The sequence below is a fragment of the Lycium ferocissimum genome, chromosome 4, assembly GCF_029784015.1.
Source record: "Lycium ferocissimum isolate CSIRO_LF1 chromosome 4, AGI_CSIRO_Lferr_CH_V1, whole genome shotgun sequence".
Lineage (NCBI taxonomy): Eukaryota > Viridiplantae > Streptophyta > Magnoliopsida > Solanales > Solanaceae > Lycium > Lycium ferocissimum.
This window is the reverse complement of record NC_081345.1, coordinates 40,803,663-40,817,958: the sequence shown is the minus strand read 5'-3', so window position 1 is coordinate 40,817,958 and position 14,296 is coordinate 40,803,663. Positions and strand designations below refer to the sequence as shown.

At 33.9% G+C, this 14,296-nt stretch overlaps 1 protein-coding gene across 1 annotated transcript; it reads left to right on the top strand.

Annotated features, from left to right (window-relative positions):
- The first annotated feature begins 7,909 nt into the window (after positions 1 to 7,909).
- On the top strand, positions 7,910 to 12,590 carry LOC132052938 (serine/threonine-protein kinase STY17-like). Its single transcript, XM_059444682.1, has 3 exons — positions 7,910 to 8,574; positions 9,598 to 10,681; positions 12,145 to 12,590. Exons 1-3 carry the CDS (start codon positions 8,189 to 8,191, stop codon positions 12,445 to 12,447), a joined length of 1,773 nt encoding a protein of 590 aa, XP_059300665.1. The 5' UTR covers positions 7,910 to 8,188; the 3' UTR covers positions 12,448 to 12,590.
- Positions 12,591 to 14,296: the final 1,706 nt, after the last annotated feature.

Sequence of the window (14,296 nt, the reverse complement as noted above, 5' to 3'; positions counted from 1 at the left end):
ACTCGTGAGATAAATGGGGCAGTGATCATGGGCACATCACATGTGCAGAGACTTGGAGAAGATAACGGTTTCGTTATAACGGCGTCACTGTACGCTCCAGTTATTTGCAAGCGACTGACGGAAAGAATCTATATTCCTATCTGAGAATTAAAAAGCAAAAGATGCCAGGAAGGGAAAAAAAAAAAATACTGCATCGCTGCTTAGCCAATTTCTAAAATGTGCACAAAAATACTTTTTGAGTAATTAATTTTTTTTTTAAAAAAAATTGCCAAAATCAAAAGAACAATTTATGTTTGGTAAGGTTTTAAAGGGTTTCTACAAAAGAAAAATACTTTTTTAACTTATGAAAAACAGTTTTTATCACCATTCAAAAACATCTTTTGTCACTATTCAAAAATCTTTATTTTATTCTTAAAAATCTAATCAAACATGTCAATTCTTTAAAAATATGTTTTTAAAAAAAAAAGAGGTACTTTTACCTTCACAAAAACTTGACCAAACATGCTAAATATGAGACACTTTTTTAGTCGCAGCTTGTACTTATAACTCTGCTTAATTTGATTCTTAGCTCATATAAAAGAGTAAACCACCATAAGAGTTGAGAATCGCTTGTCAATAGTTGGGAGTACAAGACAAAGGTTGAGAAACATTTTCAACGGTTGGGTGACTTTCCTTTGAAAGGGTCGTCATCCGGCATGGTATTGAGAAAAAATTCCTTATATAAGTAGTGTAAATTTTTATTGAAAATTACATATGCATATGTACACTAGGAGTACCGTTCAATGCAAAATTAATGTTAATTTAATATAAAAAGTGAAGTCTTAAAATACAATAGTTTGAAACTCAATTTCACTTGCAAGTCAAATCATGATGATAAATTCGTATTGTTATTTGTTAGTACAAAATCTTGCATATGCTCACTATTTATTAACATCTTCCATCATCATGAAGTATGTAAACTTATATTTGTATATTATGTTATTTACACTTTTTGACGGACCTTTGATTGTGTATTTTTTAATCAGTATTAATTAAGTTATTATGCTAGAGTCACATCAAGTATATAGTATGAGAAGCTGAGTCTAAGAACATTTTTTTAAATAGATGGAGGATGCTTTCAATTTGCAAATGTGGAGAAGAGGGCAAACAAATCAGGCAGAATAAATGGTTCTTGCCTTCAATGTTAACATCGGTTACAGAATGGAGAAGATGGCAAATAAATTGGGCGGAATGACTAAATGGGTCGTTACATCAGATACCAATTAAACAATCGTTTGTCCTTGAACAAAGAAAGAGAGTACGAAGCTGACTATAACCGAGGAATCTTCTTTTAAACCCACACGAAAGCTTCCACATGCAAGAATTATGGGGATAGCACCGTTCGTTCATCTTATCAACCCAAACTTACTTTATCTTAGATCAAAAACCCAAATTTCCATATTTTCCATACTCGAAAATTCTTACACAACTGATTCTGAATATAAGAACTGCCTTTACTTGAATCCTCTGATTTGATATAACTACACTTCTATACGCAATCGATAGGTCCCATAAACATTCCCCAAATAGCACAATCTCCTAGTATAGCCACAAAACATAACCCACTCTGAACCGGTAAGATATTTTGATTCCTCTAACCTTTCTTTCACATGTTCTAGGTCGTTCCTCGCACCACAATTCCTTAGAAACACACAGACACGCGCCACAAGCCCCATCATGATTTCCTTTTGCTTGAACGAATTCTTGCTTATCGGAGAACTCTAAGTAATCCCATCAATTGATCTTACCAAAAGCCGATTGCACTAGCTCCAAGTATGCCAGTCCCGGAACCTGGTGTCGAGCTCCTTACCCCAATCTGTAGCTCAAATCTGCATACCTACTATCTGTTAAATAATAGACTCCAACAGTTCATTTTCCCATCGTCAAATCAACTCGTAAAATGAAGTGATTTAATAGTTCACTGCACCAATCAACGCAATGGATCATTAAAGTAAGAAACCACACCTCTACACCTTTTCACTCCTATAAATTCAACACCCACACCTCTTCCTCTTCCAACTTGCAATCTTTATAAATATATTTTCATCACTTCTTCATTTTGATCCAAAATGCCGCTAAGGAGAAACCTCGACCTAGTATTCCAGGACGTCATGGCCCGTGTACTCCTTCATCTTGATGTCCGCCACTACTCCAGGGTTCCCCCGTCGAGCGGGGGCGGTGCCACTACTCCGGAGTGGTTCCCGGACTCGAGAAGGATACCTCCTCTAGCCATCTGGCTCTTTTAAGGAAAAAGGGGGGACGGACTCGGAGCGGGGCCAAACTATGGAGATGCTCACCCTAAATAATGCGATCCCATTCCTTAAACTTCAAAGAGTATATCGCTTATGGGTTAAGCAATGCTCTTCGGATTGCACGATAGCGAAACTTAGACGTGGGAAGGTATTTTTACCTCCTCGGGAGTGATAACAGATACGCTTTCTTTTAAATATGTTGTCACCACTATCTTTCATCATGTTTTTAATTTATTTGTTGGCTAACCATTTTTATCCAGTAATATAAAATTTCCAGGTGCGAGACACATCACAAGAATAGATCTTTCATCATACTGAACTTTTCACTTTCGTTTCCACATTTCAAGCCTATCCTTCAATTCATTTCTATCCCTATACTACTTCAACTTGACACCAAAGCAACATTCGTATGCATTTTCATACTTTCCATTACAGCGTATGTAGAAACCCTTTAAGACCTTATGCTTTTTGATAGTGTGTTCTTTGCTTGTAACTTGTATTAAAACGATGAATGCAAATACTCATGTTCATTCTCTTAATCTATACATTTATCATAATTTAATTAGAGATCTTTTCTGAGAGAGTTTAGTGTGTATTTTGAGATTTATGACCTTTTTAACATTCTCATAGCTCTATGTACTCTTTCATTTCATTAATTAATGATGTCTTATTGCCCTTGTCTATTTCAGAAAAAAAAAAAAGAACAAGATCATATTCTTCTCCTAAACAAAAGATTGAGTAAGCGATGGAACAAGAAAAGCAGATTGAAGAAAATCTGGATTTCATCATTGAAATGATTTACCGTGAATATCTTAAAAGTTACGATTGGATGTGTGTTGACACGAATAATATCGTCCGGATGTTAAAAGATAGTAGAAGGATAAGTATCAGTGAAGAGGAACTGAGGAATTTGGTCATTCGTTTATCGAATGACACCTTAATGTTTGTTAATCTTTTAGTACTCCGTGGATATAATTGGAACATTGCTGGAAACATTGTGAAATGTAATTCTAAAGTGTGGGATTCCATCGTCCGGGTAAGTTTGTTTAAAGGTACCATAATTTTATAATTATTTTTTTCACAAAAAGAAGAAAACTAAAGTTGAGAGGAAAAAAATACTGCATGGCTGTTTGGCCAATTTCTAAAATGTGCACAAAAATACTTTTTGATTAATTCATTTTAAAAATAATAATTTGCCAAAATCAAAAGAACAATTTATGTTTGGTAAGGTTTTAAAGGGTTTCTACATAAACAAAAAAATACTTTATTAGCTTATGAAAAACTGTTTTTATCACCATTCAAAAACATCTTTTGTCACTATTCAAATTTTTTATTTTATTCTTAAAAATCTAGGCAAACATGTCAATTCTTTAAAAATATGTTTGTTTTTATTTTTATTTTTAAAAAAGGTACTTCACAAAAACTTGACCAAACATGCTAAAAATGAGCCAATTTTTTAGTCGCAGCTTGCACTTATAACTCCGCTTAATTTGGTTCTTAGCTCATATAAAAGAGTAAAATACCATAAGAGTTGAGAATCACTTATTAATAATTGGGAGTACAAGACAAAGGTTGAGAAACATCTTCAACAGTTGGGTGACTTTGTTTTGAAAGGGTTGTCAGCCGGCATGGTATTGAGAAAAAATTCCTTATATAAGTAGTGTAATTTTTTTTTTGGAAATTAAATATGCATATGTACAATAGGAGTACCGTTTAATGCAAAATTAATGTTAATTTAATATAAAAAAGTGAAGTCTTAAAATCAACATAGTTTGAAACTCAATTTCACTTGCAAGTCAAATCACGATAATAAATCAGTATTGTTATTCGTTAGTACAAAATCTTGCATATGCTCGCTATTTATTAACATCTTCCATCATCATGAAGTGTGTAAACTTATATTTTTATATTATGTTATTTATACTTTTTGATGGACCTTTGATAGTTTATTTTTTAATCATTACTAATTAAGTTATTATGCTAGAATATAGTATGAGAAGTTGAGCCTAAGAACATTTTCGAAATAAATGGAGGATGATCCCAATTTGCAAATGTGGCGAAGATGGCAAATAAATTGGGTGGAATAAACGGTTCTTGCCTTCAAAGTTAACACCAGGTACATATGTGGAGAAGATGGCGAATAAATTGGGCGGAATGAACGGTTCTTGCCTTCAATGTTTACACCAAGTAAGTAATTGATTAATATATTCTTATTTTAATTTATAATACTTAAATTAATTGGTCAATATAAGTACGAGTTCCATCAAAATATTTTTTTTAATACGTTGGGAAGATGAAGCACGTATATAAGAGAAATGCATCAATCAAAGCGTAACAATTGGCGAAATTGAGCAGGTTGCCAAGGAAAGCACTTAATTAGTAGAGTGGTGGTTGGGATAAGAATAATGGTGAGAGATGTGGAACTAAAGAAGGCATCATTTGCCAAAGACATAAAGGAGTGACATGATAACCGATCAAATGTCAAAAAAAAACACATTTAGGTCATAATTAAAGATCAATCCTACAATTTGCTCTATTTTTTTTTTATCACGTCTAGTCAAGTGTGATGGTGCCTAGTCTAACATTACCAAAAGACTGAACAACAATAAAGAGACAAATCGGAACACAACGAGGACTTGAATCCGCATTTCATTCCAAAATACCAAACCATCACACACTCGCTCTCCATCTTTTCATTTCTCAAGTTCTCATCTTCTTTTTTTGGGTACACCAAAAATTGATTAAACAAATTTTTTAAAATTTCTCATATACCATACAATTTAAATCTGTCAAGAGAGAAAACTTTATTCCTATAGCGCACTCTCTCAAGTTATTATATACTCTTGTTTATGTTTGTGACCTTCATTAGCCACAAAGTCTGTATGTTATTTTGCCTTTCTTCAAAATATGTTTGACACTTATCGACTTCAAGCAAATACTTAAATTTTCAGTTATAACCTTCTGAGGATGACATTGTACGTTCTCTTATGTGATACGCTTGACATTATATGTCTTAAGGGTGTGGAGACTTTGGTAAGTACCAGCTTACCATATAGAAATCGAGATTTTTGATACTGTGATTTCACTATTACGATATTTGGTATGATATTTGACATGTATTTTAAAAAAATAGTATCAAGTACGGTAATATTACATAGAAAAATATCAAAATACCGAAAAATATCAAAATACCGAATACATATTTAGTTACATATACAATTCATAGTAGTCTTAATAGAAAATTGCATATTACATCTCATTTAATACCATTTTGTTTCTAGCTGAGGATTTGGTTAATTTTGTCAACTTTGGAAATTAGACTTCCCTATAATCTATATCGATTGAAATGTCTTTTTTGCATAGTTGATTAGCGAAGCGAGGTGCCTGAACTTTCTTTTGTATTTTTCTACATGTGTAAGGTGTTAGTACGGTTATAATTGAGACATTTCTTTGAAAAGCTGGAGTTATAAGTTTTAATTATATGAGTATATATAAATCGAAGTCGAACAAACTATGATTACTGATATAACGTACTGTAAAATACCAAAAAACATAAGAATACGAAGAATACTAAATTAGTTTGGTAGGTAACAATATTTTATTTTTAAAATCGAAAATCGAATTACCAAAACCAAAGCCTTCAAGAGCATATCATATTGTACGATACCCACCCTTAATTATGTCCTCCAAAAACAACATCTTCAAGTCTAAATTTTTTCTCTGCCATCGATATTTAGTTTAATCTTTTCCATACAAGGGAGAAATCAAGCATTTAGCATGACTTGTTTGGATTTAAAAATGTTACAAAGAAAGACTCCAACAATTTTTCTAACATAATCACTAATATATTAAAATCTATTTCAATCAAATTTCTATTTCAGTAATATAATCACATACAAATGAAAATAGAAAATACATGACCTACTAAGCTACACTACATACGACATGATTTACTTTTGAGAAAAGACATCTACGTAAGTACAAAAATATCACAAAGCAAATTGAGGTCCCCTTATCCCAAGTTAATTAAATAAGAGTTGCTTCAATCTCCGAGGACACCGACGTCATTAAATGTTTTTTTTAATTATTTTTATTTATCACACTTTCCATGTTTAATCAGACACAACTATCATCACCATTCACCGCTACCGGCCGTCGCTTTCTATTCACTTGTTTGTCACCTTTCTTCTTCCATTAACAACAATGGAATTCCAAAAATCCGGAAAAATCAACAACCATGGAACTCTCAAAAATCCAAAAAAACAACAACCATGGAACCCCATCATAACATCTCACTTACGAGAAAAACAAAAATAATAATATCTTTTGCCAATTGAATTTTTTTTTCCTCAACCTTTAATCTCATTTTCTTTTGCTCATTTAATACCTGAAAGAGGCTATGTGTTTAATGGAGAAAAGACATCAGGAAGAAGACAAACATGAAAGAGGGAGAAAAAATGACCAAGGAAAATGGAAAAAAGAATAAGAAGAAATATTGCAATCTGGGGAAAAGACATCTGGGAGAAGACAAACATGAAAGAGGGAGAAAAAAACGACCAAGGAAAATGGAAAAAGAATAAGAAGAAATATTGCAATTTGGGGAAAAGGCATCTGGGAAAAAGAAGAAGAAGAAGGAGACAGAGGCGGGAAAAGGAGACAGGGGGGTGGGGGTGGGGTTGGAAGAAGGAGAAAGGCAAAAGAATAAGAAAGAAAAGGAAAAAGTTAATTTAAAATGGAAAATAAAATATTAAAAAAATTTAATATATATCCTTATATTAAACTTTTAGTGTTATAACTTTTTGCGCGTCGCATTGAGGGTATTTAATTAATTTTGTTAAGGGGGTAAATAAATACGAGTTAAGTTTAGTTCTTCGAAGTTTTTTATGTCTTTTCTCTTTATTTTTCTACGTAAGTACAAAAATATCACAAAGCAAATTGAGGTCCACATCCCAAAGAGTTGCTTCAATCTCCGAGGACACCGAATGACAAATCATTATCACACTTCCATGTTTAATCAGACACAACTATCATCACATTCACCGCTACCGGCCGTCGCTTTCTATTCACTTGTTTGTCACCGGCCCTATTAATTTCCCCACCCTCGCAAAAAACTCCCCATCACATGCAAAAAATAGTAATATGCTTTTTGTCTCAATTTATGTGTCACTATTTTATTTTTAATCAATTTAAAAAGAATAATATCTTTCTATATTAGTAATAATTCAATTTTTGAATTTATCCTTAATAAAATAATTTCTTGCCACATAAATTTTTATAATTTATTTTAAATTATAAAATTTAAAAGTTTTCTTTAATTTTTAAACTTCATGCCCAGTGAAACACATTCGTCTTAATTTATTTTCGTGGCATTGTTTCAACTTTGATAATTGAATGAACTTTTTCATATAAATTTTAGATATTTAAATTATTAATTATAGTGATTATAATACGCTCTCTATTTTATTTTAATTTTTTTTTTAGTCTATTTCAAAAAAATAGAGGTAGTAACTCCTTACCTAAACGTCTTACATGACATTATTTATGATTTAAACAGAATTTTTTATTTTTTAAATTATATGCTAAATCAATTAAAACAAATAAATTAAAGTCGAGGACTCTCGAAATTCTAGCACACAAATAGGGAGAGATGAATACTCGTTGAATTCCCCCACTCTCTCTATATAGCAGCATCAACTTTTCACTTTCAGTCCACTTTTATAGAAACTTTAGAACTCGTGTTCACTACTCGAGCTAGGTTCAAACTTCAAAGTAGTTGCTCAAATCTTATATACATAAAACTAACTAGTTACTATAATTAAATATATCCACATTTCAACTCAAATCTAAGAAGTTCATCAAGCATTGATATTCTGGATCTGCCATTACACTTCAAAGCCATGTCAGCAGCATTAGAATGCTGGTCCAGTAGAGCAAGTATGGAAGAAGACATGGTTGAACAAATCCTAATGTCCAACAATGACAGATCAGAAGCCCCGCCGGAAAACGGCTGCTCAGCCACCGGCTCCGGCAAAGAGTCTTCGGCGATGCAGAAGCGGCTACAACGGCTTAGCCGTAACGTATCGGAAGCCATTGCGTCGTTGAAAAACTCGCTTAATATCGAATCGGGTCGTGACCCGAACCCGAATCCGGACCGGGTTGAGACGTGTAGGAAGCATGTATGGGGAAGTGTAGTAAGGGGATTGACTCAGCTTTATCCTGGTAGTCAACTTCCTGAGAAGCTTGTTTCTAATATTCGCAAGCATTATGACTCTTTTCCACTCAGGTTTAGTGTTTCTATATACTCTTTTTTTTCTTAGTAGTGTAATAAACTCGTTATTATTGCACTGTCCTTTGAGATTTTCAGACTGAATATATATTAAGATTATTAACAATGTTTGTTACATGTGTATGCACATTGGTGGATCTAAGATTTAGACATCCTGGACTCAGGGGCGGAGCCACTTTAGCTCCAGCCTCCAGGGGGTTCATCTCGGCAAAAAGTTACAGTGTATTTTCAAAGTTAAAATTATTTTATTATATATATATATATATATAGTAGATGTTGGACGATCCTGGTTATGAGCTTAGAGTGTGAGTGCTAGATGTATGTTTAACACTAGCTATAGTTTTTATTTTTATTTTTATTTTTTAATTTACATGTTGGGTATAGTGTTTGACTTGTGGGTTTTGCGAAATTCCTGCACTGTTTGTGCTACAGTAGATACATGATCATGAGTAGGGTTGGCAAAATGGTTTTTAAAAAAAAAAAAAAAGTAACAATCCAATCCGACACATTAGATATGTGTTGGATAACTGACTTTTTAAAAATGGATGAAGTATGGATATTATCCACTAAAAAAACGGATATCTAGATGGATAATCCATCGGTTAACCCATTTTTTATCCATGTTAAATATGGTCGGGTCGGATATTTTATCCTTTTTTGTTTAACCCGGTTTCGACCCACCCATATCCGATCCGACCAGCCTGTTTGCCACTCCTGATGCATGAGCATAAAAATGAAAATGGCTTAATGGAGTGGAATGATTATTGAGAATTCAAATGATTAATTCCAACTAGTTTGAGATTTGGACATGCTAGTAGTAGTTGTTGACTTCTCGTTGTTATGTAGTAGTAATTGACTTATTGTTGTTACATCTATGTGGTTTGGACCAAAAACACTGTTCAGTTGAACAGCCACAAGCTAGATATTTTCCTTTTGTGTGCCACCATCTAATTTTCTTGGCTTTGGTGCTGATTGTTTTGGTCTTGGCATTTTCTTATATACTTGGCTTGTTTTTGATAGCTATGGGCAAGCTGGATTTGAAATGAAGGATGTATTTCTACATATTAGATTGATAGAGCAGGCATCCGCAGAGGACCACCCAGCCATTATGATACAAGAAGTGTCTGATGATGAAGTCCAAGGATCGATTTTCAAGTTGACATTTGCATGTAACTCCTCTATTTCGTGGCCAGCAATGTCCGGGGCGCTCGACAGCGCCTCAATTTGCTGTAAAAAGATACAGATCTTTGAAAAGAAAGGTTTTACATTGGGGGTTGTGATGCTTTTGGTTCAATCTGGGAAAGAAAAAATGTTTAAAGCTCGTATCGAGAATGTTCTTAAATCCGCCATTAAGAAGCCAAAATCTACTTCAATGAAGAAGCTACCGTTTGGGCTTTGTGGGAATCAAGAAGAGAACACAAAGAACAGAGAATATGGAGACATCGAAGAGGACTCTGGGCAGCCAACTTACAGAAATGGGTTCGAGAATTCGAGCCCAAAGGTCCAGCTTCAACTGCCTCTACCTACTTCTTTGTTTACAGTCTCGGTGGATGAATGGCAGACTGTATTATCTGGTGGGGAAGAGATTGGAAAGTGGTTATTGAGCTCTGATAATCTTGAATTCATTGATCAGATTGGACCTAGTACATTCAAAGGGGTATACAAGGGAAAAAAAGTTACGATTGAGAAGCTCAGGGGGTGTGACAAAGGAATTGCCTACGAGTTTGTGCTTCGAAAAGATTTGTTGGAGCTGATGACTTGCGGCCACAAGAGTTTATTGCAGTTCTTTGGTGTTTGCATCAATGAAAATCATGGCTTGTGTGTTCTGACTAAGTTGATGGAAGGTGGATCAGTTTATGACTTGTTGCTAAAGAAAAAGAAACTCCAAACTAAAGAAATAATGAGGATTGCCACTGATGTAGCTGAAGGAATCAAGTTCATGAATGATCATGGAGTTGCATATAGAGATCTCAATACTCAGAGGATCTTATTAGACAAAAATGGGAATGTTTGCTTGGGTGATATGGGCATAGTAGCTGCTTGCAGGAGTATTGACGAGGCCATGGAGTATGAGACTGATGGTTATAGATGGCTAGCTCCTGAGGTTTGTTCTCTTCTACATCCTATTTGATCCATATATACACATTCATATGTCTCTTTATTCTGGAATATTCTGTAAAGTTTTTGGAAATATATTGAAAAAGCCTATCTTGGGATTTGTACAAACTTTATTTTGTGGTTAGCTCCTCAGATTGCATTACAGTTTGAGAGTAGTGCTAGATTGAGGGGGAAAAGTATTGGGATCTATTGTTCCTTTTCTGGCAGAGAACTTCAGATGAGATTTGTTTTACCAATTAAAAGTTAAACATAAGTGGAGGAACTTTTGTAATATTGGAAGTATAAGAAACTATTTTCCATATGTTGCGAAGTTCATCTTTAGGTGATGGTTTCCAGACTCCATATTGATAGGTCATCCAGAAAAATTTAGGGCGTTACATAACAATTTGATCCGCTTTCACTGCACTACACTCTTTAATTCGACTGCATCTTAACAGAATGGAGATAGTAGATTTGTCAGAAAGATGTTAGCCGTAATTTTAGTGGCATGGCGTGTGATATTCTACAGTCCTTTGGATATCCCATTCTTAGAATGGCCACAAAGTGTCATCTACAATTTTCTTGAGAAGCTTAATTGTTCTTAAAGAGGAGAAAAGTTCTGATGTTCGTTACTATTCTGAAGCATAACAATGTCTTCGTCGGATAAAATATATTTAAGTAGGCCTTTTGATGGTTATCTAAGTAATAAAAACGGTGCCACTAATCCTGGCATGATTTTTGAGCATGCGCACCATGTTATCATATTTGCTTTTGCTTTATGGACTTAGCACTTATGGTCTGCTGCATGATTAAGTACTTTTGGTTTTTATTCTAGCGAACAATTCCGTTTTGATTTCTCTTAGTGGAACCCACTTATAATTGAAGATGCATTATGTTTGGTAGAGTAATGCTATCATTCTGGCGCTACAGTTTTTTTTCCCCTTTCTGTTTCTGGGGACAATTTTCAAAAGAATTTATTCAAGTCTTTTAGAGGAAATTGTTATATTGGCTAATTCCAATTTTGTTCTTTGTAATATCCTACTAAACATCTAAGTTGGTCCATGCGCTAAAAAGAAAACCATATGTCTACTTTTATGGCAAGAGATATTAGATACTTCTATTTCTTATTTAAAGTAAATAATCCATTAAAGTTTAAAAATTTGTTAGTGGAGAGACCAAAATAATAATTCTTATTACTCAAGTATGCCTGATCAGATATCATGAGGACGAAATTGAAGCTAATCCTTTTAAAGAAATAATTGACAGTTGCAGAACGTGCTAGTTTTTGAATAAAGTAATCTTATTATATGGCGTCTAACAACTTGCCTGCCGCGGACGTTGAGGTTAATGTATGCTAAGATCTGGTTGTTGTTTATCAAAGAAGTATGCACAATGAGCTATTTGCTTTTATGCACAAGGAATGATAAAATCAATATTTTTCACGTTTAACCATGTTTTTGGTTGTAACAGATAATTGCAGGTGACCCTGAAAGTGTTAGAGAGACTTGGATGAGTAATGTATATAGTTTTGGAATGATTATGTGGGAATTGGTGGCTGGCGAGGTAGCGTATTCTGCTTACTCGCCAGTACAAGCTGCTGTTGGAATTGCTGCTTGTGGGCTTAGACCTGAAATTCCAAAGGATTGCCCACAAGTTTTGAGATCTCTTATGATAAAGTGTTGGGACAATTGTCCTTCAAATCGTCCTCAGTTCACGGAAATTCTGTCAACATTGGTACGTTCCAGCAGTAATAGCAACAGTAAGACTAGGTAATGAAAATTCTTTCCATCTCATAAAAATGTAAAAGAGGCTGTTTAATATAGTAGATGCTGCAATCCCTCGTGTAGATACTTTGTAGCAATGCAAATTTAATCGTTCTTTGATTAATGATAAAGTATCCTCCTATCATCATATAATGAAAGGAAAACAAAAAGAAAAAAAAAAGGTTTACTGGATTTTTCCTTCTTGGAATGTCTTTCCAGCTTATAGTTTATGTTTTGTGCTAGAGACATGATTGGTTGAGTCACATCTGGTCTCTCCTAGTCCTATTATGGTTATCATTATTAGTTCCTTTTCTTGTTGTCTGTTCTGTGAGTTGATAAACTAGCGTAAAGCAGAAAAGGACGGAAAAATAAGGATTGAGGCATGAGAGACCACAAGCCACAAGGTCTTAGTAATTTAGGCCTTTTGTGTTTAGCTTTACTTTATGTGTTTATGGTGGCTAGCTAAGGGTCCCAGTTGGGGTCCCTTCTATTTTCCCTTTTCACTAGCAAAAAGGAACAAAGGAAATGAACCATTTTTTCCCCGAGCTAAAAGTTGCAAATGTCATTTTTATGGGCCAGCTTTTGAACACAGATTCAATTGGACTTTGAACGTCAAGTGTAGACTTTCAAACTCTTATGGCTCGAGTCCAACATGGCTCCGATCAAAACAAATGTTAGTGTTTTTTTCCTTGTAGGTCAATGAGTTGGCATATAAGATGAGGGGATAAACCAAACCTGGAATTTGGGCAGTCAACTAAAAGATTTGAAAGGATGGGTCCTCTTGTACTATTTTGAGATCTTATTATTACAGGAAATGTAGATTATAATACTCCCTCAGCTCCAATTTGTGTGTCTTAGTATTTGGAGAGTCAAATATTTTCTTTCAAGATTTATTCAAAAAAAAAAAAAATTAAATTGTTAGTTATTGCGACTTATACTACTTTTATGTAGTTTTTAAATATGTAAATTATTTTTTAGAAAATGAAGATATTTTAGTTCGAACTTACACCAAACATTAGTTAGACCTCGTATCCCAAAGCAAGCCACATATATTGAAAGAAAGGGAGTAATATTTACTAGAGCTAGAACGATTTTAATCGTTTTCATAATGAGTGAGCCGTGGAGTTTGAAATAGGCAAATTATGCATATAAAGTTCATATTATTGCAAGCAGACATTATTCAACAAGCAGATTTGTCACTCAATTAGGCCTGTGCATGAATCGGTTTGGTTCGGTTTTGGCCATCATCGAGTTGTAATTTTGAATTTTGACTTTGTAAAATTCTCAACCAAACTCGATCCATTCTAGGTTCAATTTGATTCGTTTTTTGTTATTTCGGTTCGGTTACACAAATCGATTTGTTCGAAATTTAAACAAGCAACTATTTTCATTTCAGTTTTAGAGCAAACATAATCAAAAGTAATGAGATCCTAAATTTGCGGTCTATAATCAAGACATTAACCAAGAAAAAATCATAAACTTGCAAGCAAAATAGCATATAAATAGCAAAACAAGAGTTTGACAACTTGTGCAAGCATACAAATCCGCATATAGCTAAACAAAATTAATGTTTTACCTTGAAAAACACTTGAGAAGAAAAGACAGTGTAATAGGATTTAGGGCCTGTGAGAGAGTGAGTTTGAGAAGAGAAGACAATATTGAAAGGGAGTGAGTGTATTTCTGTACTAGAATATTAGGTCTACGAAATATTGGGATTTGGGCCTGTGGTATAAAATATAAAGTATTAAGTGTGTTAGAGTACTATTAGTCATCATTTTTTTGCGCGGATTGCCATGCTTTTCCTTTAAATTTTTTAGTTGTGGTCTTTAAATTATATATATTCTTTGGTCTTTAATTTT